The following is a 27,277-nucleotide window of genomic DNA, read 5'->3' as shown; positions in this document are numbered from 1 at the left end:
AGATTATGATTTTGATGTTGATGCTCTACTTTTGCGTTCAGGAAATGTGCCATGATCTCTGCACACTACGGCTTCAGTGACGTCTTTGATAACTTGATCATTTCCCTCTGCAAGTTTACTACACTCAGCTCTGAGGTAAAGAACCTACCATAAGCATTCAGTTTAGGTCATGAGCAAACCGATCTGATTGGAGTATGTGTGCTTTTAGTCTGTAGAGAACCTACCCACCGTGTTTGGCAGTAACAGGAAGGCTCAAGTCGCTGCCAAGACTGTGTTCAGCCTGGCGCATCGTCATGGCGATATTTTACGAGATGGATGGAAAAACATCATGGACTCTATGTTGCAGCTTTTCAGGGCTGAGCTTTTACCCAAGACCATGGTTGAGGTGAGATGAGTGTCAACATGTCACTTGAAAACCCATAGCAAATGCTTCTTGCTTTGTGCATGTAGGAGACACTAGCAAAGAGAAAATACTTCAGGCAATAGTGCCACCCACTGTCACATAGGAAGATTTGTTTTGATGTGAATGAATGTTTTATTCTTGTTAAAAGGTTGAGGACTTTTTGGATCCTAATGAGAAGATTTCTTTACAACGTGAAGAGACGCCTTCAAACAGGTATGTTGGTCAGGGGTTTTCAAACTGGGGTCCGAGGATACCCAAAGGGGTTGCAAGTGATATGGTGGGTTCTTGGAAATCTTTGGAGAAGCGGTATAAAAATGTAGCACAGCGGCACAGTGGGTAGCTCAATCACCTCACAGCAAGAAGGTCGCGGGTTCGAGCCTTGGCTGGGTCTTTTGGCATTTCTGTGTGGAGTTTGCATGTTCTCCCCATGTTTATGTGGGTTTCCTCAGAGTGCTCCGGTTTCCCCTCACAAGTCCAAAAACATGTGGTATAGGTGAATTGGGCAAGCTAAATTGTCCGTAGTGTAAGTGTGTGTAGATGAAAGTGTATGGATGTTTCCCAGTGATGGGTTGCAGCTGGAATGGCATCCGTTGCGTAAAACATGTGGTGGATTAGTTGGAGGTTCATTCCGCTGTGGCGACCCCAGATTAATAAAGGGACTAAGCCCAAAATAATATGAATGAATGATTGAATAATATAGTATAATATAATATATCTAAAATATTTTTTCTAAAAAAATCCAAGTCCAATTAATATAACACAAAATAATATAATAATCATAAAATAATTAATGTAACATAGTATAATAGACAAATCGAGTAATAAAATATTTAAATGAGGGAAATAATTAAATTAAAATAAATGTTGAAGAATTGTAATTGTTAGGAAACAATATGTTATTGTGCAATATCAAAATAGAAATGAAGGTGACTTGATTTAGGTGAATAATTTACATTTTTTACAGCACAGTTTGGGTTTTTATACAATAAGCTATATAGATGCAGTTTAGCTTTTAGGATTGGGGTCCTAAGGTGAACTTCACAGGGGTCCTTAGTATTTAAAAGATGGCGTGTGTCCTAAAAGTTTGAAAACCCCTGTATTAGATAATTTTTTGACTTTTTTTTAAACACACAACAAGGTGCTTCAGATATCCTGTTTATCCGGACATTAAAAAGTGTCTTAATTTAGAGATTAAGAAGTGTCACAGCTGTAATTGTTCTTTATATCATTTTTGTTATTTAACTGTTTAATAATTTAGTACTTATATAGTAGTTATTGTACTTGTGGCTTCTAGTACAAATAATCTATGTGCTTTATTAAGCCTTAAACGATCTAAGATGTCTAAAATATATATTTTAAAATGAATACTAAATTGCTCATTTGACCTACAAAAATAAGAGGCAGTTGTTTGCTCAAAATACAAAAATACTTTAACTAACTGTATCTAAATGTGTATTTTCGGCATTGCATGCTTTTGTTAGCACGTCGTCCTTTCATCAAACCAGTTTGTGCCACGATGCTGTATTAATTGATACCTGTTATGTAGTGAATGGTCGTTTATTTGACTTTGTATTTGTCACGGTGTATGTACTTTGGAGGCGAATATCAGGCTCTCTGACATTTGCGTGATGCCCTATTGAAATACAAGTAGACCAACACCAGCTGGGGCTCATTTGACTCTTATGAGAGCAATACCTTTCATCTTGATTCATGAATATGCAGTATTAAAAGAGTATTAAATAATTATTTAAGATTTAAGTGTTTTTATCATCCTACACCTCACATTGATTCTACTGGGAAAAAAGCTCTTTTTTAAAAGTGTTTGTCAACAATGATTTTGCCTGTACTTCTGTCAGGGGTGAGTCTGCTGTTTTGAGTTTTGTCAGCTGGTTAACACTGAGTGAACAGTCAGGGCTCAGAGGTCCCTCCACTGAGAACCAGGAGGCCAAGCAAGCTGCACTGCTCTGCATAAAAGTATGTTTTCTTTCTAAAGATCATTTTTGGTCTGATTTGATTATGTAGATAAATTAAATATCAATATTTTCATCTTTCAGCAATGTGACCCAGAGAAGCTAAATACAGAAAGCAAGTTTCTGCAGCTGGAGTCTTTGCAGGAGCTCATGAAGGTAAGGTCAATTTTTTGGTTAAAGCCCAACAGTCAACCTTATCAAATCAAATGAGTGTAGTTAAATAGTTGCAAATTTGTTAAAAATAAAAAACCTGAAAAATCACATGTACATAAGTATTCACAGCCTTTGCCATGAAGCTCTAAATTGATCTCAGGTACATTCTGTTTCCACTGATCATTCTTGAGATGTTTCAGCAGAGTAATTGGAGTTCACCTGTGGTAAGTTCAGTTGATTGGACATGATTTGAAAATGCATATACCTGTCTATATAACGTCCCAGGGTTGACAGTGCATGTCAAAGCACAAATCAAGCATGAAGTCAGAGGAATGGTCTGTAGACCTCCGAGACAGTATTTTCTTGAGGCACAAGGCTGGGGAAGGTTACAGAAAAATGTCTGCTGCTCTGAAAGTTCCAATGAGCACAGTGGCCTCCATCATTCATAAGTGGAAGATGTTTGAAACCGCCAGGACTCTTCCTAGAGCTGGCCAGCCATCTAAGCTGAGTGATCAGGTAGAAGGGCCTTAGTCAGGGAGGTGATCAATAACCCAATAGTTACTCTGTCTGAGCTTCAACGTTCTTCTGTGGAGAGAGGAGAACCTTACAGAAGGACAACCATCTGTGCAGCAATCCACCAATCAGGTCTGTATGGCAGAGTGGCCAGACCGAAGCCACTCCCACCTGGAATTTGCCAAAAGGCATCTCAGACCATAAGAAACAAAATTCTCTGGTCTGATGAGACTAAAATTGAACTCTTTGGAGTGAATGCCAGGTGTTACGTTTGGAGAAAACCAGGCACCGCTCATCACCAGGCTAACACCATCCCTACAGTGAAGCATGCTGTTGGCAGCATCATGCTGTGAGGATGGTTTTCAGCAGCAGGAACTGGAAGACAAGGCATGATAGAGGGAAAGATGAATGCAGCAAAGTACAGAGACATCCTGAATGAAAACCTGCTTCAGAGCGCTCTTGACCTCAGACTGGGGCAACTGTTCATCTTCCAGCAGGACAAAGACCCAAAGCACACCGCCAAAATATCAATGGAGTGGCTTCACAACAACTTGGTGAATGTCCTGTAGTGGCCCAGCCAGAACCCAGATCCAAATCCTATTGAACATTTTGGAGCGATCTGAAAATGGCTGTACACCATTGCTTCCCATTCATACTGATAGAGCTTGAGAGGTACTGCAAAGAGGAATGAGCAAAAATTCCCAAAGACAGTTGTGCCAATCTTGTGGCATCATATTTAAAAAGACTTGAGGCTGTAATTGCTGCAAAAGGTGCATCAACAAAGTATTGAGCAAATGCTGTGAATACTTCTGTACATGTGATTTTTCAGGTTTTAAATTTTTTTTATTAAAATTTGCAACATTTTCAATAAATCTTTTTTCACATTGTCACTATGGGGTATTGTGTGTAGAATTTTGAGGAAATAAATTAATTTAATCCATTTTGGAATAAATGTGGAAAAAGTGAAGTGCTATGAATACTTTCCGGATGCATTGTAAATACTTCATTACTTCAACTTAAGTTCTCAGTACTCGTATAGATTAGTTTTTTCCTCAAATGGTTTGAGTTGCCTTAACTTATTGAGCTGTACAGTACTCAGTTAGTTTGAGTTCTGTTCATTTATTGGGTTTTTACTGTGCTCAAATTTCTTTATTTACTCAAATGGGTTAAGTTCACAGTACTCATTAGGATTAGTTTTTGAATTTAAATGGTTTGTTGCAATTAGTTTCCTCAAATGGTTTGAGTTACTTTAGCTTTTTGAGTTTTGCAGTGTACAGAAACTAAACCATCATCTTCTGTTTGCATCTTAATGTTAGATTACATTAGATTGAGTTATTTCTGAATGTTTTCAGGCTCTCATCTCTGTGACCCCCGATGAGGAAACATATGATGAAGAAGATGCTGCTTTTTGTTTGGAGATGCTTCTACGTATTATTCTTGAAAACAGGTATTGCTCACGCAAACGGGTTTTGTTACTGCGTTAAGAATTACTAGTTGATGAAAATGTGGTGACAGAGAGATGGCTGTGTGTTTACAGGGACAGAGTATCGTGTGTTTGGCAAACGGTGCGGGATCATCTGTATCAGTTGTGTGTCCATGCTAATGAGAGCTGCTTCCTGGTGGAGAGAGCAGTGGTGGGATTGCTCAGGCTTGCCATACGCTTGTTGCGCAGAGAGGACATCGGCTCACAGGTACACATTCTTGACATATACAGTACAAACTCACACTCTCTATTGTAACAACACTGATCATAACAGGAAATAAACATTTCAGACCAGGGGTGCTCAGCCCTGTTCCTGGAGATTCAGAGTTCAGCTCCATCCCTGATCAAACACAACAAAACCAATTAAGCAAGATCTGAAGGAGCAGTTGGTAATTAAGGACTGGTGTCAAGATCAAGGTTGCAGATAAACTCTGCAGGAAGGTAGATCTCTAGAAACAGGGTTAAACACCACTGTTTTAGAGTGCTTTCACACCTAGACAACTGTCTCGTTTGCCCAGTTAACGGTTAGTGGAACATGGGAATCCAGCGATCGCACTCGGATCTGCACCAAATTAATCTGTCCGAAATTCTGCACTGACACGAATGAAACATCCACATTGATCTGCTTCATGGTCTGACTGCAATCTTGGTTCATCTGTTATCTCCCTGTATAATTTAACCCTATAGTGCAGGGGTGGGCAAACTCGGTCCTGGAGGGCAAGTGTCCTGCACAGTTTAGCTCCAACTCTAATCAAACACACCTGCTTATAGATTTCTAGTGATCTTGCAGATACTGATTAGCTTGTTCAGGTGTGTTTGATTAGTGTTGGAGCTAAACTGAGCAGGACACCGGCCCTCCAGGAACGAGTTTGCCCACCCCTGCTATAATGCATAATTCTAGCCAAGGTTTTTTATACATTGATTAACAATAGATAGATTTTTACTCAACTCGACAACTGAAATGAGGCTATGTATGAGAAAGTCTTACCTCTGTGATTTATATTAGGTGACAATGTCTGTAGGTGTGAAAATTAAAGTGCGCCTTTTCACTTATAATGTCTTATTGCTTATCATAAGTTAAAATACCGACATGACAGCTGAGCAGAACTAAACCCTGAAACTGACCAATGTGAGCAAAGCTTACTCACACGTGACTTGTTTTAACTATTTTGGTCCGATTAGAAAGTTTGCCGTGTGAAAGCAAACTGCACCAATAACGAAAATAAACAATGAGCAAAACAATCGATCTACAGGTGTGAAAGCATCCTTAGACTTTAAAAACAGAGAAACAAAATCCAATGGTCATCTGTTGGGCATTGTTGAGTCATCAGTGGTGACCTGTCAAGCTAGTTTGGGAAGTAACCAATCGGATGACAGTTGACTGAAAAGAGAGCAATGTGGGATGTGTCTTTCCATAGCCACAGGTGGCAGTATTCTATTCAACAAAAGGGAGACTGAAACTTGTGCTGCACACATACAAACAGTAAACAAAGCAGCATTTGCATACGATTTGCACAGTACTTCTCGATCAGAGGGATTCGCTTGTGTAAAATTGGGTAATAATATGCTAATCCAAATTATTATATCAGAAAAAAAATATTTGTTTTCTTTTTCTACTTATGTTATTTGCTTAGTATCATCACCTCAGTTTTTGTAGCTGAACAGACAACAAAAGCAGTTTCTTTCACTTGCTTATTCTTCTGAATCGGGTAAAGTCCTTATAAAGTGAGCCCAACAAGAGGTGACTGCCATAATTGTGCATGTGGAATCAGCATTGACCATTGGTTAAAGAGATTGAGTGGCTGTTCAGCTATGAGTCAAAACAAGAGCAAAGTGTAAAGTGACGAAACTAAGCAAGGTTATAATAGTTTTGGATTTTTCATTAGTTTTAGTACTTATTTCATTTTGACTTTGTTTTCAAATTCAGTTCGTTTTAATTAGTTTTTAGAGGTAGATTTAACTAGTTTTTATATTTTGAAATTGTTTAGTTTTAGTATTAGTTTTAGTTTTTTGTTTGCTGTTTTTGTGTAAATTAGAACATTTGTTAGGTGCAAGATTCAAAATCTTCAGAATTAATATTGTATAATAAAAACTCAACCAAAGATAAAGACACAAGAACACTACCATCCACCACTACCATCTACCCATCCTCGAATTCAAATACAACAGCCCACAAGACAGCAGCGTTAAGTAAAATATGTGTGCAAGGCTGCTACTGATACACAGTAGTGATGGGAAGTTCGGATCTTTAACAGGAACCAGATCTTTTGTGACAATCTTCACATGTTTGGATTCAACATATCAAAAATATGTAGTCAGCAATCATAATTCAGTCAGTTAAAACATCACCACGATCTAAAAAGTTTTTTACAATTACGTTTTAAAACCCAACTGAAGCATGATCCACTTATTTATATTCCGTTAAGACTTTCTGTTATGAAATAAACTTGCGTTTCGCCAGATCCTCTCATTTACGTCCTTGGTTTATTCGTGCTGCAGTTGTGCAAGTTTAGTTCAGTCACAGCAGGCTGTCATGTATTGTTTGTGTTCGGTTCACTGAATCACGCATGCACAGTATTATCGGTTCATCGCTTCTCAAATCTGATCTCTGTGTACTGTTATAATAACTGAATATCTCAGTATATATTGTTTTATTTCGAGTCAGAGGGGGGTATCAGGTATGTAAAAAGTAAGTTGTTTGTAATTGTTTACTGTTGCTGGAGACTCGAATCATTTAAAATTATTTAGTTCAATTTGGTGAATTAGTTCAACTGGTTCACTTAGAAGATCCAATTAAAAAGAGCGATTCATTTGGGATCGCAACCACTATTACTGAGATAAAATTCATTATTGAGCACAAGTATGTTAAATTAATACTTTTAAGTGTCTGCTCGGGTTGTATTTAATGTTGTAACCAATTATTCAAAGGAAATTCATTACAAACATGTACTTCACAGACTAAAATCCCCTGCACAGTGCAACTTTGTAGTTGCTTTTAAACACTTTACCACACTCTTAACAGACTTAATACACTTCTTAATACACTTTATTTGAAATCGTTATTGATTTTTGTGCACAACTATGCAATTAATGGCAATAAAAAATAACACATTTTTGCCCTCCACTATATATATATATATATAGTTGAAGTCAAAATTATTAGTCCCCCTTTGAATTTTCTTTTCTTTTTTAAATATTTCCTAAATAATGTTTAACAGAGCAAAGAAATTTTCACAGTATGTCTGATAATATTTTTACTTCTGGAGAAAGTCTTATAGAATAAAAGCAGTTTTAAATTTTTTAAAAACAATTTTAAGGTCAAAATCATTAGCCCCTTTAAGCTATTTTTTTCAGATAGTTTACAGAACAAACCATCATTATACATTAACGTACCTAATTACCCTAACCTAACCTGCCTAGTTAACCTAATTAACCTAGTTAAGCCTTTAAATTTCACTTTAAGCTGTATAGAAGTGTCTTGAAAAATATCTAGTCAAATATTATTTACTGTCATGGCAAAGATAAAATAAATCCGTTATTAGAAATTAGTTAATAAAACTATTATGTTTAGAAATGTGCTGAAAAAAAAAATTTTTTCTCCGCTAAACAGTAATTAGGGTAAAAATAAACAGGGAACTAATAGTTCAGGGGGGCTAATAATTCTAACCTCAACTGTGTGTGTGCGCGTGTGTGCGCGTGTGTGCGCGTGCGTGCGTGTATGTATGTATATATATGTGTATGTGTGTATATATATATATATATATATATATATATATATATATATATATATATATGTGTATATATATATATATATATATGTATATATATATGTATATATATATATATATATATATGTATATATATATATATATATGTATATATATATATATATGTATATATATATATATGTATATATATATATGTATATATGTATATATATATGTATATATATATGTATATATATATGTATATATATATGTATATATATGTGTATATATATATATATATATATATATATATATATATATATATATATATACATATATATATATGTATATATATATATATATATATATATATATATATATATATATATGTATATATATATATATATATGTATATATATATATATATATATATATATGTATATATATATATATATATATGTATATATATATATATATATATATATATATATATATATATATATATATATATATATATATATATATATATATATATATATATATATATATGTTTTATATATATTTATTTATTTATTTATTTATTTATTTATTAACTTTTTTTTCTTGTTTTCTTGGTCATTTGAACTTTTAGATTATATTCATGACAAATAGAAACTACATTTCAAGTCCAAAGTTCAAACCTGAGTCACCCAAGCAGCTGTCTTATTCAATCTGTCATTACTTATCAACAACTGTCACTATGGTGCTGCAAACGTACTGGGGTTCAGAACCCAAAACATTGTGTGAACAGTTCAGGGGGAGGTGGGCAAACTTGAGTGTGAACCAGGCAGTCAGACTTAATTTAAAGGCATTCTAAGAATCTTCCTTTTACTCTCCACAGGTTCTACTCTCCCTTCGCCTGCTGCTGATGATGAAGCCTCACGTCCTGTCTAGAGTCAGTCGGGAGGTGGCCTACGGCTTGCATGAACTGCTTAAAACTAACGCTGCCAACATCCACAGCACTGACGATTGGTACACGCTCTTTTCCCTTCTGGAGTGCATTGGCGCTGGGGTCAAACCTCCGGCTGCTCTGCAGTTCGCCAACACTAACCCAGACAATGATACAGGTGATTCAAGGAATTCCCACGTATTTCCAACCATTTTATATGTTTTTGTACCGCAAGATGCAGTGGAATGTGGCGTGAAGTTTGTTTTCCAGATTGGCTTATCTTGTGTAATCCTTTTGTTCCAGGCGCGCAGTCAGATAGTGAACTCAGCTCATATCATCAGAGTGAAGTTAGTCTTGACCGGGGATACACGTCTGACTCTGAGATTTACAACGAGCATGGCAAATCCAGAATACCCCGTTCTGCCACTGATGTGGATGTAGGCTGGCTAGTGGTGAGTGTCCACACAATGCACCAGAAAGCTTTTTTTTATTATTTATTTTTAATTATTTACATTTTACAAACATAAGCAGTAACAAAAACAACCATCAACAACAGAGATGAAAAGAAAAAACTGTATAGGTACACATTCAGGTACATCAAAAACACTATAAACAAACAAAAAACGGTTTTATATGTAGTTAAAGTCAGAATTATTAGCCCCTGAATATTTTTTGCGCAATTTCTGTTTGAAAGAAGACTTTTTCAACACAATTCTATACATAATATTTTTAATAACTTATCAGGCTTCAACGCTAAGGATTTTTTCTACTGGCCTGATTGCGCCAGTGGTTCAGATTTTTACTTGCCCTGCCAAAATTTTCACTAACCCCACCAAAAAATAAAGTTAAAAGCTATTTCTTAGCCAGGTTTTAAATAATGTGTCAAAGTAACGTCTGTGAGTCTAAAATTTAAGTATTTAAAAAATGTTAATAAATGTAAAATGAGCAAAAGTGTTATGTGAACAAAAAATGACAATATGGAAAGTGTGCAGGTATTTTATTGCAAAACAAAAGATGGCTGACTTGCCAAACTGACTGCAAACTGCAAAACATCACATCATTTTTTGTCATGTTGTACACAATGTTTGCAACCAAGATGTTAGAAATAGGTGTTTTCTTTTAGCCTCATAATTTGATGTTGCTGTCATGTTACCATCTCTTTGCTACAGACAAAAAAAAACTTTGGTGACAAGGCAGCGATGGCCCTATCAGGCCAGTAACGATCTTGTCTACTGTCCCGAACGTCTCTCACGCTGGCCCCAGGCCATCGGGCAGTCCTTATTGTTAAGCCCTGCTAATTTCTAATAACTGATTCCTTTTATACAAGTATTCATCTTAATTTAAAGGCTTAACTAGGTTAATTAGGTTAACTAGGCAGGTTGGGGTAATTAGGCAAGTTATTGTATAACAAAGGTTTGTTCTGTAGACATTAAAAAATTGCTTAAAGGGGCTAATGATTTTGCCCTCAAAATGTTTTTTGAGTAAGACCAATAAGACTTTCTTCAGAAGAAAAAAATATTGTAGGAAATACTGTGAAAAATTCCTTGCTCTGTTAATTTATAAGTAGGTAAATAAACGAGGGACAAATGCCTCAACAATGTACGTACAACATGTGCGTACAAATATGTGTACAACAATCCTAATATTAAAATTCAAGGTAAAAATTGTTAAAAGCTATTATTATGCATTATGTGGAGAGGTTGGCAGAGGTGATCACTCTAGATCCAGTTGGAGAGTTTTAACTTAAGAAAGAAAGGGCTTCCAAATTTTGGTAAAGGCTCTGTTATGTCAATGAAATTTTATTAAATTAATATAAGGAAATAATAATAAAAAAGCAGTTCATCCTTCATCTACTGTGTGGCTGAGGTCTCTTCCAGTTTAGTAAACTCATGATCTAGCAAGCAAGGCCTCAAAGTTTAGATGAGTGGGATAAGAAAATAAGTGGATAAGTCATAATCAGATGTCACACCAATAAGGCCAATAATAGGTGATGGTGTCACATCTACAGATGTAATGGTCAAAAGAGAGAGGACTACTTAACCCCAAAATGAGGAAAAAGCTGGACAGGTCCTAAACATTCCGGCTTACTGTCTCTAAAGTCAAGTGACACCTGTCACACTCTGGGTCAATAATTGGAGTCAATGTTTTTGAGACAAATCCCAATTGTTAAAGAGTACTTATTATAAGTGCTTTCAGCACAGTTGTGTGGCAATAGTGTGTGAATATAGCAGGCGTCTAATGGTAGAAACACTTTGACATTCTCCCTTTGTACATGTCACCGGAGGGGGAAAGCTCTGCCCATCAGTGACAGTCTCTTTCTCATTAACGTAGATAGCCCTGAGTGAGAAGCAGCCGTCTGCCATTAGAGTTTTCACGCCATACCTACCGAAAATAATGTCTGAAGAGGCTGTATAAATTTTAGGGTTTCGAGTTTTAGGATGAACAACTGAACACCGAACACTGAATGAACGTTTTCATAGACTACCTGCTGCTGAGACACTTCTGAACAACATTTTCAGTTTTTCCACAGAGATAACGTTAGTGCTGTTTTGAATCTCTCACTATGCTGACGCATAGGCATTTATAGCTTTATGCATAAACATTTATAGCTTGGGAGCAGCACAAATACGATTAAAGCCTAAAGGGGGCAGTGTCAAAGAGTTAAAACAAAAAAATACAGGCGTATTTTGAGCTGAAACTTCCCATACAAACTCTTGGGACATCAGAGATTTATTTAAAATCTTGTAAAAGGGGTATAATAGGTCCCCTTTAAGGGTAATATATTAGACACATTTCCCAATATAATGTCTTCTGTGTTGTGCAGGTGGGTAAAGATGACCTGGACGGATCGAAGGCAGCGGTGACCACACCTTCAAAGCCCATGACCCATCCTCTCGTTAACCAGTACAGTTTAACTCTCGGGCAGGACATGGGTCTGCATGATACTAAGTCTCTCATCAAGTGTGTGGATTCGCTTTCCTTCATCGTACGCGATGCTGCTCACGTCACTCCAGAAAACTTTGAGCTTTGTGTTAAAGCCATTCGTGTGTTCGTGGAGGCCAGCCTTAATGGAGGTACGTGTCTTTCATATGAATGCCACCAAAAATAGTTTTTGAAATCTGCCAAAATTAAGGATATTTAAAGGAACACTCCACATTTTTTTAACAGGCTTATTTTGATTAAGTTGACTTGAACCATTCATTTCAATTCATTCAGCCGATTTCTTGTTCTGGATGGGTCACTTTTAGCTTAGCTTAGCATAATGAAGTGCGTTAGATTTGACCATAGACCTTATCCTTCGAAGAAATTCCAAAAGCTTTCCATAAAGCTTGAGTCGTCTGTAGTTACATTGTGTAATAAAACTAATGGAAAGTGAATAATTACTATTTTCTAAGCCAATATTGCTAGAAACTAAAGTATATTCCAAGTGTCCTCTGAAAACAGCCGATTCTCACATGCTGCATAATATCACTCCGCCTGGTGCAGCAGAGTTTCCTGACTGTTACGCCAGAATGAGAGTTCAATTGCTAGCAATATTGGAATTTTTTTAAACTAAATGCTAATGGTCAAATCCAATTCAATTCATTATGCTATGCTAAGCTAAAAGTGACCCCGCCAGGATTAAAAAACGGTTCAATTCTGTTTAACTCTAGGAGACTTCCAAAAAAATGTAGTGTTTGTTTAAGTAAAACAAATGTAACTTTTTGTTTGTTAAAACATAAGTAGTAGTTTAGCAGTGTCATTTGAGCAAGTGTGCTGTTTTCTACTGAGTAAATTATTGTCTGACCTATTCATAGGGACAGTCACTTGCTTTTAGTTTTGGACTAGTTGTTTGATTTTATGACTTCATAGACTTACAGTTGAAGTCAGAATTATTAGCCCCTCTGTTTATTTTTTTCCCCAATTTCTGTTTAACATAGAGCAGATTTTTTCAACACATTTCTAAACAAAATAGTTTTAATAACTCATTTATAATAACTGATTTATTTTATCTTTGCTCTGATGACAGTAAATTTTACTTGATATTTTTCAAGACACTTCTATACAGCTTAAAGTGACATTTAAAGGCTTAACTTGGTTAATTAGGTTAACTAGGCAGGTTAGGGTAATTAGGCAAGTTATTGTATAACTTTTTGTTTTGTTTTGAATGTTTTGTTCTGTAGACTATTGAAAAAAAAATGCGCTTATAGGGGCTAATAATTTTGTCCCTTAAATTGTTTTTCAAACAATTAAAAGCTGCTTTTATTCTAGCCAAAATAAAACAAACAAGACTTTCTTCAGAAGAAAAAATATTATCAGACATACTGTGAAAATTTCTTTCCTCTGTTCAACATAATTTGGAGAATATTTAAAAAAAGTAAATAAAATTCAATGAGGGGCTAATAATTCAACTGTACTTAATGACGCTGTGACAGACTGGTTCAAGACAGCGACATATTCTAATTTGGCCTGTCACAATAATCAATACACTGCAAAAATGCTTTTCTTAGAGTTGTTTTCTCTTGTTTCTTGTCCAAACATCTAAATATTCTCAAATCAAGAAGCATTTTCTAGACAAGCTAAATATATTGTTTTGTTTTAAGAAATAATGTCAGAATTAAGTTTTTTCATTTAAACACAAAATAATCTGCCCTATGGGGTAAGCAAAATAAACTTATGTCAAAAGGAAAAACAAGATTACTTTGCTTACCCCATTATCAAATTATTTTGCTTGTTTTAACTCGTTATATAAAATATGTGGCGAAGAAAAAACTAATTTGATTTTTTTTCTGATGATCCAAGTATTTTCTTCTGGACCAGGAGTGGGCAAACTCGGTCCTGGAGGGCCAGTGTCCTGCATAGTGTAGCTCTAACTCTAATCAAAAACACCTGAACATGCCAATCAGTGTCTTCAAGATCACTAGAAATCTATAAGCAGGTGTGTTTGATTAGAGTTGAAGCTAAACTGTGCAGGACACTGGCCCTCCAGGACCGAGTTTGCCCACCCCTGTTCTGGACCAACCAAGACCTTCGAAAAAAAATCCTTTGTGTGTAGCCCTGTATATGTTGAGCCCTTTGTTTAAATCTGAAATTTCATTCATAATGCTCTTTAAAATGGTCTTAGATTTCAGTTAATGAAGCCTACAGAAACCCTGTTTAAACACTGGCATAAAATGTTCCGAAATGACAATAATGTCTCTTATCCTAGTATCACACAACAACAAAAAATGTAGTGTGACAGGCCTAATTCTATGCATAAGTATGTGTGTAATATATATTTTACCTGGATGAACTATGGTCACCGTGTGTCAAGGCACTTGTTATTTAAACAGTATCGAAATACTTCAGTTGACAGTCATTTTGTTGATGCCTATTCATTTGATTAGGAACTGACCTAAAGTATATGAGCTTATTGATTTAATGGAACAACTGGTGAAGCATGGCATTAATAATGATTGATTAGATTGCCATCATTCATTCATCTTCTTTTCAGCTTAGTCCCTTTATTAATCCGGGGTCGCCACCGCGGCATGAACCACCAACTTTTCCAGCACATATTATGCAGCAGATGCCCTTCCAGCCACAACCCATCTCTGGGAAACATCCACACACTCATTCACACTCATACACTACGGACAATTTAGCCTACCCAATTCACCTGTACCGCATGTCTTTGGACTGTGGGGGAAACCGGAGCACCCGGGGGAAACCCACGCGAATGCAGGGAGAACATACAAACTCCACACAGAAATGCCAACTGACCCAGCCGAGGCTCGAACCAGCAACCTTCTTGCTGTGAGGCGACAGCACTACCTACTGCACCACCGCGTCGCCCAAGATTGCCATAATTAAGATCAAAAAGCCTCCTGCTTATGCATGCAACATCTTATATTCATGTTGTATTGCTAAATATGACATTAATTAAATATGAATTATTGTTTTGACACTGAACCGTGCATGTCGTGTGACGCAACTTATTTAATTTAGCTCCTTTTTTACACAACTAGATAGTAGTTGTGGTGGTGGTAGTAGTAGTGGTAAGCCTGGTTTATACTCGACGAGTTCGCTTGAGTGCACGCGCATAATGTGACGTCACCCCTGTGTTTGCGGAGGTTCGCTTCGGTCGACATGATTTCGGCTGGCGGAGCATACAAAAATTTTTGAGACTTGAGCGAACAGTTCATGCGATGCTGCATTTCTTTTGAGTTAAAAATTAATAAATTTAAAGAGATTTTGTCTGAAGCAGGAACGACTCAACAGACATCTTCATGATTCGTCCATGCGTGATCATAGGGAGAACCAGATGACCAATAATTCTTGGCTAGAAATTGGGAAAGGAGGACAGTTTTTGTAATACTTTGGAAAAACATGAGGGATAAGTTTGTTGAAGCCAAAAGAGGCCATGACAAAAGTGGAGACCTGAGTGGCTTTAATACACAATTAAAGAATATGTTTTTTCCATCGTTCACAGGTTTTACACTGATTTATATATTACAATTTTGAATTTAAAACAAATCTATAAGTAATAATTAAATTATTTGAACCTTTAGATTTACAATATACTGATGCCCTATTTTCTTTATTGGTTATAATGGTCAGGAATGTGGGACCATTATTGCCTTTTTAGCATATGAGTGAGACACAAACTAGCCAGACAGTAATGTGTGAATTGTGGAGTGGGCTAAATCTATTTAAAAAGTCAGTATTTTTTAGTAAGTGTACGTTTTTTGGCTTTTATTCTTGCTATGGTAAAAATATATTTGTAGAGCAACCCATGTTCTGTTGTCATTGATATTTAACTTTAATAGGTAGAACTCTCCGAGATATGAACAAAAGCAAGTGATGCATCAAAATTGTGCTTTAATACATCTTGAATTGTTATAAAAAATCTTTATAATCATTATATATTTAACATATTCAATATATTTAGTATATTCAAAACACAGCAGCAGGCATTCTCACACGCACTCCACCATGGCAGTACATTACTGGTGTGCTTTATACCTTGTATTGGCTCCCAGTTCAGTCCCGTATCATTTTTAAAACACTAACACTTGCTTAAAAAGCTCTACATGGTACAGCTCCTTCCTATATCTGTAACATTGTCTCTCAGTACTCACCTTCTCCTTCCCTGCGGCCTGCTGATACTCTCACCCTTCAACAGCCACCCTGTAGACTAAAATCAATGGGGGAGAGAGCCTTCTCTGTTGCTGCACCTAGGTTATGAAATGCTCTCCCATATTCTGTAAGAAATGCTTCCACACTAGCTAGTTTTAAGAAGATGCTAAAAACTCATCGTTTTAAGACTGCATTTTTAGATTCTTGATTATTCTGTGTTTATATTTTAGAACTTTTTTATGTATACTTGTTTGATTTCTCTGCTGTTGTAGGGCTTTGGGTATTAGAAAAGCGCATTATAAATTAAATGTATTATTATTATTAAAATAAGTCATAAATATATTAAAAATAATTTGTTTAAATATCTGGAACGATAATAACTTCCTACTTCTCAGTTTATTCGTCTGACTTTACGGTGGGTTTCTTTTGACCGCACCCTGTCATTTTAAAGAATATCACCATGGCGAAAGCGTCAGGTATAAAAGCCTCGTCCCTTTCGCGAGGTGTGCACGCAGTCAGAGGAGGTCTATGACGTGGCGCCAGGTGAAAGTATAAATCAGCCTGTAGTAGTAGTGGTGATAGTTGTAGTATTAGTGGTGGTGGTAGTAGTGGTGGTGGTTGTAGAAGTGCTGATAGTAGTAGTGGTAATATTAGTAGTGGTGGTAGTATTAGTAGTGTTGTTTGTAGTAGTAGTGGTAATATTAGTGGAGGTGGTGGTGGTAGTAGTAGTGGTAACAGTAGTGGTGGAAGTGGTGGTGGTATTAGTGTTGGTAGTGATAGAATTAGTAGTGGTGGTTGTATTGGTAGTAGTAGTGGTGGTAATATTAGTGGTAGTGGTGTTGGTGTGGTGGTGGTGGTAGTAGTAATAGTGGTGGAAGTGGTGGTGGTAGTTGTGGTATTAGTAGTGGTGGTGGTTTTATTAGTGGAGGTGGTAATAGTGATGGTAGTGATAGTATTAGTAGTGGTGGTAGTAGTAGTAGTGGTAACAGTAGTGGTGGTGGTAGTGGTAGTATTAGTAGTGGTGGTAGTGGTGGTATTAGTAGTAGTAGTGGTATTATTAGTGGAAGTGGTAGTAGGGATGTTGGTAGTAGTAGTGGTGATGGTGGTGGTAGTAGTAGTCGTCCTAGTCGCCATACTAGTAGTTGTAATAATAATATCATCATATTAATAATAATTATCCATAATACTAAAGTAGGTTATGATAAAAGTACTATTCGATGTCAACAGTGATAGTGAATTATAGTGAAGATAATAACATCAATAATTATAAATAATAATGTAATAACTTGACACACAGCCATCGCTCCAGTTTACATGCCATCACACTAACCAATTATTAGACTATAATGCCAAGTTACATTTTATTTGATGATACCTTTCGGGGGGTATATTATTCAGAGTTTGACTCCTTGTGGGATTAGAGTGTCTGCTTGACTTCCGTGGCTTTTGTAATTGAATGTGTCAGTACCTGTAAGCTCTTTAGTGCTGTATCTTGAGCTGTGCTCCACTGGTGATTCATTTCACTCGGGGGCAATTCAACTGTCTTGTTGTGCCCTCTCCATTTATCCGTCACCCTGTCTCTCCGTTTTTTTTTTCTATCCGGGGTGGTCTGCGATCTACAGTAGGCTTAGTCGAGACTCATTCAGCACTTTGTAGCTCCTCTGCCAATCAGCATGGCCTTTTCATGAGCTGGAGGCCTATGTTTACTTGGGAAGATACATGCTGTCATCAAGGGCTTATGAACTCACTTTGACTGCGGCAGATGAAAGTTTTGAGGTTTGAACGTCTAATGGACAAAAGCAATGACATAATGATATGGTGGATATTGGCTTTACTCTCTCTTCTTTTACTATTTTTTGATACTTTTTTGATTAAGAGTGCACAACATACAACATATGGTAAACAAAGATGGGGTTATATGATCATATTTTCTAGACCTGTTAAGAACTCTGGCTGCTGCATTTTGCACTAACTGAAGTTTGTTAATAGAGGATGCTGGGCAACCAGCGAACAGAGCATTACAGTAATCCAGCCTAGAAGTCATAAAAGCATGAACTAGCTTTTCTGCATCTGAGATGGATATGCATGCTTTGTAACTTAGCGATGTTTCTCCGTTTAAAGAAGGCAGTTTTTGTGACAAGGGAAATATGATTTTCAAAAGTTAAGATATTTTACAGTAGAGCTAATGCTAACTGTATCCCTCTAACTGCAGGTCGAGTTGTGAGATCTGCTGTGTACAGGATTTTAAGAGAAGAATATTGTTGGTCATTCAGTCTTTGACATCTTTAATACACTCAGTTAGTTTAGACAGTTCAGACGGCTCATCAGGTTTAGTTAAAATATATAATTGAGTATCATCTGCATAGCAGTGAAAGCTGATCTCGTGTCTTCTAATGTCTCCCAGGGGGAGCATGTATATTTTAAACTGCAAAGGGCCTAAAACTAATCCTTGATATATTATATCTTCTGTGGTGATTGATTGATTGATCCATTCATTCATTCATTGATTTCTTCCATACTCGTCTCATTCATGGTGTCTTTTACTGTATGTACATGATAGTTAAAGTCACAATTATTTGCCCTTCTGTAAATTTTTATTAATTCTTTTTCAAATATTTCCCAACTAAAGTTTAACAGATGAAGGACATTTTCACAGTATTTCCTATAATTTATTTTGCTTCTGAAGAAAGTCATTATTTTTTGTTTGGCTGGAGTAAAATCAGTTTTTAAACAATTTTAAGGTCAGTATTATTTGCCCATTAAGATTTTTTTTCTTTCAGTTGTCCTCAGAAAAACCACTGTTCCACAAATCTAATGATTTGTCTAATTAACCTGATTTGCCTAGTTATCATAGTTTCACACTAGCACTTTTGTTCCGCACCCGGGTTCGTTTAGCTAGTGTGAAAGCTGTCTTCTGAACTCGGTGCGCACTCGTGAGCTGTACACAAGTCTGCCTGAAAGAGCTTGTCCGGGGTATGGTTTGTGCGAACTCTGGTACGGTTCGCTTCTGATACGAATGCAATCGTACCAAATAACGGAAGTCAACCGCTAACTGTACAGCAAACTTCAGTTTTCATAACGTTCATTCACGTGTGTATGTCTGTGTATTACCTACCTTGGCGACAAGTGGGACTGACTCAGTTTAAACAGTGATATTGTCTGCTTGTCTCCACCAAAAATGACTTCTGCAGACATTGCGTGATGTTCTTAACATTTGTAATTTTATTTATTTATTTATTTTTTGCTGCAGATGCAAGTCACTCTCTGTATTTTGGTTTGGTAACAAAAGCAAAAGATTCAGTAAAAGCAGAATGACCATGATATGCGGACGTCTCCATTTTGCCACTTTGCTTTCATGGCCATCACCTACAGTAGCAACAGCTGTACACAAGCTGTGTCTCTGACGCAAGTAAACCAGGGTTCAGAAGGAAAAAAGACTGTGTGAGCACAAACCAGTTGAGAAGGTGGCAGGGGGGGACAATCAAACTTTGGTTCAGTCCAGGCAACTGAACCAAATGTGAAGGCACTCTAATGACCCGTTTCCACTGAGTGGTACGGTACGGTTCGGTTTGGTTTGGTACGCTTTTATAGCTGTTTCCACTGTCAAAAAGCGTACCGTACCGAACCGTACCGTACCACTTTTTCGGCACCCTTTCGAAAGGGTACCAAACAGTAGAAAGGGTACCAAAAGGCGGAGCTAGATGCGCAGCTGAACGCTATTGGTTTACAGAGATACGTCATTCGCTTACGCAACAAGCCAGAATAAAAACAAAAAACCTGCCATGTTTAAAATACACGCACAGCGAGAGATTACAGTGGAATTATTTATACATATAATAACGAGCCATGGTCGACCCGGGCTCAAACAAACCTTGTCGTCTTGATAAACAGCCACAAAGCCATGGAGTAGAGCAGATTTACCCTGTGCCGCAAAGTTTTTTTTACGAGGCAGTCTGAGGCGCGAGCAGTTTCGCTTTCTTGCTAGCTCGAGCGCGCATCTAACATTATATCTGAAATAACAAACCTCTTGAGCTGATGATAATAACCTGCGCTTGATTATTGACGTGCTTTTGAAACCCGATCCTGTCAGACACTGACAAACGCGAGAGTGAAGCGCGGAAAAAACAAGAGAGGAGCCGGAAAAAAAGGAGCACATTATTTTTGAGTAGACGTGAACACACTGCCTTATTTAATTATTATTGTTATCTTCACCTTTTGGACTAATATGAACTCAGAATGATGGAATTGTTCTCTAACAGAGGCTACATGTGCTGCTGAAGATTATAGACACAGATGAGAGGTTTTCACAGACTGTAGGCTATATATTGTGCTATTTTTGAACCTAAATACGGACGAAATGTCTGTTGTGTGTAGTTCTTCTGTATTTGGTAACATATCGAATACTGTAAGGGGCTGTTTGTGTTTATATATGTTCATTTATTTAGTCATTTAATATAATTACAAATGTTACAGTAGGCTGTTTCGCACTGTCATTGATCTGCAGTTATAATCAACTCATGTTCATAGAAAAGTTAGTAATAAACATTTCTACACAAGTATTTATGTGTGTAAAGCATCTGTTTTATGAGAAGTGCTTTTCATATGATATGTAAGTGACCCGTACAGCTTAATTGTAGACATTTCCTCCAGCGAGAATGACGTCGACTGAAACTTTCTGTCGTACACCACGCCCACCAAAAGGGTATCCTTGTTAGTGGAAACGCAAGCTTGATAAAGGTGACCCGTACCAAACCGAACCATACCGTACCGTACCAGTCAGTAGAAACGAGCCATAAATCTCACTTTAAGGGTGTTTTCACACCTGCCTTATTTAGTTTGGTTGAATCGCACTAGAATTCGTTTTCCCTCTTGGTGTGGTTCATTTGGGCAGGTGTGAATGTAGCAATCGCACTAAAAAGCTTACCTAGACCTCCTTGAAATGGTGGTCTCAGTACCCTTTCAAACAAACTCTGGTCATGGAAAACCTGGAAAAGTCATGGAATTTTGACATGGCATTTTCCAGCCCTGAAAAAGTTTTGGAAAATTAGAAAAACCCACAAAGTTTTGGAAAAGTCTTGGAAAACAGATATCTGTATACTTGAATATAGGTTAGTTGTCTTTACTTCTTTTCTGTCATTGGCTAATCACATACTCTCACGTTATTAGTGCGGTGTAAGCATTATCTAAATAAATTTGGGTAGCACAATCGCCTCATAGCAAGGTCGCGTTTCTGTGTGGAGTTTGCATGTTCTCCACGTGTTACCTCTGTGTGCTCTGGTTTCCCCCACAAGTCCAAAGACATGTGCTAGGTGAATTGGGTTAGCTAAAATTTTCCGTTGTGAATAAGTGTGTATGGTTGTTTCCAGTGATGGGTTGCAGCTGGAAGGGCATCATGTGCTGCATAAGTTGGTGGTTCATTCTGCTGTGGCAACCACAGATTAATAAAGGGACTAAGCCGCAAAGAAAATGAATGAATAAATTAATTAATAAATATAAATTGAAACTAAATAGATTGTTGTGTGTTTTACAATATGCTGTAATAAATTTTAACATGTTTTGTTTTTACCACGCATATGTAGACATTGTAGTCTTGGAAAAATCATAGAAAAGTTATGGAATTTTAGTGGAATGTGTATGAACGCTGGAGCGGTTCGTTTGTGGTGAGAACATGATCCGAACTAAAACAGACCCAACCGCAAAAAGTACTGCGCCTTTTTGGACTAATCCAGCTGCTGTAGTCCGATGCACTGTCCCATCTTATGGGGTGTGGAGGAAAAATATTTGTTGACAGCACTTTACCATCAGTTTTAAACATTAGCTGATGGATCGTTGATAATATTTCCGGAAGATGACCATGTCGCAGTTTAGCTAAATTAATCCACGCCTCCTCCTGAAGTGACTTGCGATGCTCCTTCACCATTTGCAATACATTAAAACATTGTTTTCCAGCCGCAGCCGCGCTTCATTCTCGAAATGTAAAGTTTGTCTAATGTGATGTATACAAACTATATAGTATACTATGACCAGAGATACAATCATCCAGCGCAGTCATCCCTCCATAGTAAAAAGCGTCATTTCGTGTCTGCCGGTTTGTTTACTTGCGGGAGTTCCATTGGCATTTTTCCACACATTAATTCTGACCAATCAAAAAGCAGTTTTTGTATAATAACATCTGGCCAATTAGTGATGTGGATTTTGTCACATGACTACATGACTTTGATTCTTTTCAACTGGTTTGGACCAAAGCAGTCAGTGTGGTGTGAAAAACACCCAAAGACGGCAGAAAATGCTACAGTGGATCATTTGTTGCCCTTGGTCCGGACCAAATGAACCGAACCACAGATGTGAAAGCACCCTAAACTGAATACCAGTATCTTGCAAAATACGTACAAAATATTATGCATTGTCACAATGGCAAATCAAAAGAAATTGGTTATTAGAAATTTGTTACTAAAACAATTAGGTTTAAAAATGTGTTTAAAAAAAAACATCCTCTCCGCAGTAAGCAACACTTAAATGTTTTTTAAAGTATTCAAATTTTACAAGACGTCTAATAGTCTTTGACTTCAACTGTATGTATGTCTAAGCTTAGGTGGTGCTTTAAAACACAGATGTGGTGCATTAAAATCAACATGCGGTGCATTAAGAACAAGATGTGTGATATGAGAACTCAATATTTTCGATTCAATTACAAAATGTCTGACAGTGTTTTTTCTGCGCAGCAAATGAAAGGGTGTGAAGATGGAGAAACCCTACTAGAATATCAGCACCTGTGATTCATTCTTATAGCTTTGTTTGCAGTCATTATGGAATCGCTGTAGTTGACGGATGTGAGAATGAGGAGGTGTGCGCTTGAAAGCTTAATTTGATTCGCCTTGTTAGTCAGTGTTGATTTTGTTTCCACGCCCTCCGCAGGCTACCGCACCCACGAGAAGAAGAAGAGCCACAAATACGACTCCAAATCCAGCCGGCTCCGAAAGAAGCCACGCGAGAAGGAAGGCGCTTCACGGAGAACCAAAGCGTCCAGTCAGCGGCCCGCCCGTTCCCATAGCGACGATGAGGAGGAGGAGGGCGTGCCGGCCAGTTACCACACGGTGTCTTTTCAGGTTAGTCTGGACGTAAGTACAACAGCCCTTTCCCTAATTCCTCAATCTGTCCATCATCATGTTTGCTGATGTGCTCAACGGGCGGAGAAGCATGTGTTTATTTCAGGGTTCAAACTGGAGTAGAAAGATGAATATTCATGTTTTATGTGAGGCTAGTTTAGTTTGTGAGCTCATTTATTACTTTAAGTATGTTTGTTTTTTAGGGTTTTTTTGTCTGAGGGTTATTTAGTTTGAACTGATTTCATTTAAAAAAAAATTATTCATTTTTTTTTTACAAATTTATTATTTCAATGTAAAAAATCAAATATTACATAAATAAAACGTTTTTTTTAAACTTTTTAAAGTTTTTTTGTGCTTTTTTTAAGCTCATTTCTGATTTAAATGGCTAAATGTATTGATTAAGAAATTCATAATTACGATCTGTAACAGCAGAATGAAGTGTTCAAGTAAAATGTTTAAATTGAAAAGATTTAGGGTGGAAAAAGTAGGTTAAAAAAATCAACTATTTAAATTAAGTTATGACCGCATGTTTATAAGAATTTAAAAAAATATTATATTATATTATATTATATTATATTATATTATATTATATTATATTATATTATATTATATTATATTATGTTATATTATATTATATTATATTATATTATATTATATTATATTATATTATATTATATTATATTAAGTTATATTAAGTTATATTAAATTATATTATATTAAATTATATTATATTATATTAAATTATATTATATTATGTTATATTATGTTATATTAAGTTATATTATATTATATTATAATAAATTATATTATATTATATTAAATTATATTATATTATATTATATTATATTATATTATATTATATTATATTATATTATATTATATTATATTATATTATATTATATTATATTATATTATGTTATATTATGGTATATTATATTATATTATATTATATTAAATTACGTTATATTATGTTATATTATATTATATTATGTTATATTAAGTTATATTAAATTATATTATGTTATATTATATTATATTATGTTATATTAAGTTATATTAAATTATATTATGTTATATTAAGTTATATTCAGTTATATTATATTATATTATATTATATTATATTATATTATATTATATTATATTATATTATATTATATTATATTATATTATATTATATTATATTATATTATGTTATATTATGTTATATTATGGTATATTATATTATATTATATTATATTATATTATATTATATTATGTTATATTATGGTATATTATATTATATTATATTATATTAAATTATGTTATATTATGGTATATTATATTATATTATATTATATTATATTATATTATATTATATTATATTATATTATATTATATTAAATTATGTTATATTATGTTATATTATATTATTATATTATATTATATTATATTATATTATATTATATTAAATTATGTTATATTATGTTATATTATATTATATTATATTATATTATATTATATTATATTATATTATATTATATTATATTATATTATATTATATTATATTAAATTATGTTATATTATGTTATATTATATTATATTATATTATATTATATTATATTATATTATATTATATTATATTATATTATATTATATTATATTATATTATATTATGTTATATTAAGTTATATTATATATTAAGTTATATTATATTATATTATATTATATTAAATTATATTATATTATATTAAATTAAATTATATTATATTATATTAAGTTATATTATATTCTATTATATTACATTATATTACATTAAATTACATTAAATTATATTAAATTATATTATATTATATTATATTATATTATATTATATTATATTATATTATATTATATTATATTATATTATATTAAATTATGTTATATTATGTTATATTATATATTATATTATATTATATTATATTATATTATATTATATTATATTATATTATATTAAATTATGTTATATTATGTTATATTATATTATATTATATTATATTATATTATATTATATTATATTATATTATATTATATTATATTAAATTATGTTATATTATGTTATATTATATTATATTATATTATATTATATTATATTATATTATATTATATTATATTATATTATATTATGTTATATTAAGTTATATTATATTATATTAAGTTATATTATATTATATTATATTATATTAAATTATATTATATTATATTAAATTAAATTATATTATATTATATTAAGTTATATTATATTCTATTATATTACATTATATTACATTAAATTACATTAAATTATATTAAATTATATTATATTATATTATATTATATTATATTATATTATATTATATTATATTATATTATATTATATTATATTATATTATATTATATTATATTATATTATGCATTTCATGCATTCATTTGTGAGTGATCATTTCATTTCTGGAGCGAGTGATCATTTCATGGTTTATATTTTAGTAGGATAATAAATATAAATTTTTTTTAGGCTAATTTAGTTTGTTAATTAATGATTTAAATGGGAGGAAAAATCAAGTAATACAGAAGTTTTTTTTTTTTTTTTTTTTAATTAACTTTTTAAAGTATTTTTCTTTTTAGGTTTTTTTTTTTAAAGACTCAAACTAGTCTAAAAAAAAACATTACTAATGCTTTGCTTCTTAGACTTTACACATCTGAAACTTGTCTATAGCACTTGTTCACTGCTGCTCTTATAGTTGTGTAAATTGCTTCCTTGTCCTCATTTGTAAGTCGCTTTGGATAAAAGCGTCTGCTAAATGACTAAATGTAAATGTAAATGTCTAAGGCTAGTTTAGTTTGTGAACTCATTTATGATTTAAATGGAAAAAAAGTCATTATTAAGAAATTGATAATTACGATCTCTAACAGCAGAATCAAGTGTTCAAGTCAAATTTTGAAATTGAAAAGAAGATTTAGGGTGTAAAAAGGTAGGCCCAAAAGAAATCAACGGTTTAAATTAAATTTTGACAGCATGATTTAGTATTTTGTTGGTTTGTTTTTAAGCTTTTAACTGCAGTGTTCAAGTAAAATGTAGAAATTTTAAATAAAACCGAAGACCTAAAATAAATCAAATATATAAGTAGTAAATTAAGTATTGCCAGCACAATTATTAGAAGTATTATTAAAACAAGTTTTTGTTCATTTTATTGTTTTATACATTATATTCCTGCAATATTTAATTAGATATTATATTTTCGTTTGCTTAAAAAATCTCATTATGACTTTAATGCAAATGAAGTATTAAAATAAAAAAGGTTTTTAAATCTTAAAACAGTATTCACCATAACACTTTATTGTAGTATTTATTATACTGTCAGGGTTTCCGCGGGGTCTTAAAGTCTTAAATTTCAAAAACTAAATTTTATGCCTTAAAGTCTTAATTTTCATCTGTCAATGTCTCCAATCACCAACAGTCCATCTCAAAAAACCTTTAACCAAACGCTATATACTAATATGTTTCTTATGTTTGTTTGTTTTTTTTTTTATAGAAAAGTTGTGCATGTATGCAACTAGGGTTTGCTTGTGTTGACACATTATTTAAATATGTTATTTAATATTTAAATACCTAATTAGTTTTTTTTTGGATGAGGCAAGTACACCTCTTTTCCACATGACCAACCGGAAAAAATCCTTAGTGTTTAGCTCTGTATAAGTCTGAAATTTAATTTATAATGGTCTTAAAAAGTCTTAAATTTGACTTTGTGAACCCTGCAGAAATCCTGACTGTGTTAAAGTCCAAGCAGCATGATTTGCGTTGCAATATTACCTTTGTAATCTGTACAATTTAATTTAACAATTAAATACTTTTTAATTATCAGTCATATTGTAAAAAACAAAGATCCTAAAATAAGCTTGCATGCTTCCCCATCTTTATAAT

At 34.0% G+C, this 27,277-nt stretch overlaps 1 protein-coding gene across 5 annotated transcripts in view; it reads left to right on the top strand.

Annotated features, from left to right (window-relative positions):
• Positions 1-27,277, top strand: part of gbf1 (golgi brefeldin A resistant guanine nucleotide exchange factor 1) — a 197,086-nt gene that overhangs the window by 155,071 nt on the left and 14,738 nt on the right. For 3 of the 5 annotated variants that reach the window (XM_056470370.1, XM_056470369.1, XM_056470373.1), the window contains 11 exons: positions 42-135; positions 209-385; positions 552-616; positions 2,260-2,377; positions 2,458-2,529; positions 4,392-4,486; positions 4,577-4,730; positions 9,110-9,335; positions 9,461-9,609; positions 11,982-12,231; positions 23,171-23,373. In XM_056470370.1, coding sequence (XP_056326345.1) covers positions 42-135; positions 209-385; positions 552-616; positions 2,260-2,377; positions 2,458-2,529; positions 4,392-4,486; positions 4,577-4,730; positions 9,110-9,335; positions 9,461-9,609; positions 11,982-12,231; positions 23,171-23,373 — 1,603 coding nt within the window. The remainder of the gene's footprint in view (positions 1-41; positions 136-208; positions 386-551; positions 617-2,259; positions 2,378-2,457; positions 2,530-4,391; positions 4,487-4,576; positions 4,731-9,109; positions 9,336-9,460; positions 9,610-11,981; positions 12,232-23,170; positions 23,374-27,277) is intronic. The other 2 variants (XM_056470372.1, XM_056470374.1) reach the window with 1 other exon arrangement.

Source organism: Danio aesculapii, chromosome 13 (assembly GCF_903798145.1).
Source record: "Danio aesculapii chromosome 13, fDanAes4.1, whole genome shotgun sequence".
NCBI lineage: Eukaryota > Metazoa > Chordata > Actinopteri > Cypriniformes > Danionidae > Danio > Danio aesculapii.
Note: the sequence above shows the minus strand (reverse complement) of the source record. Positions and strands in the feature narration are given on the sequence as shown.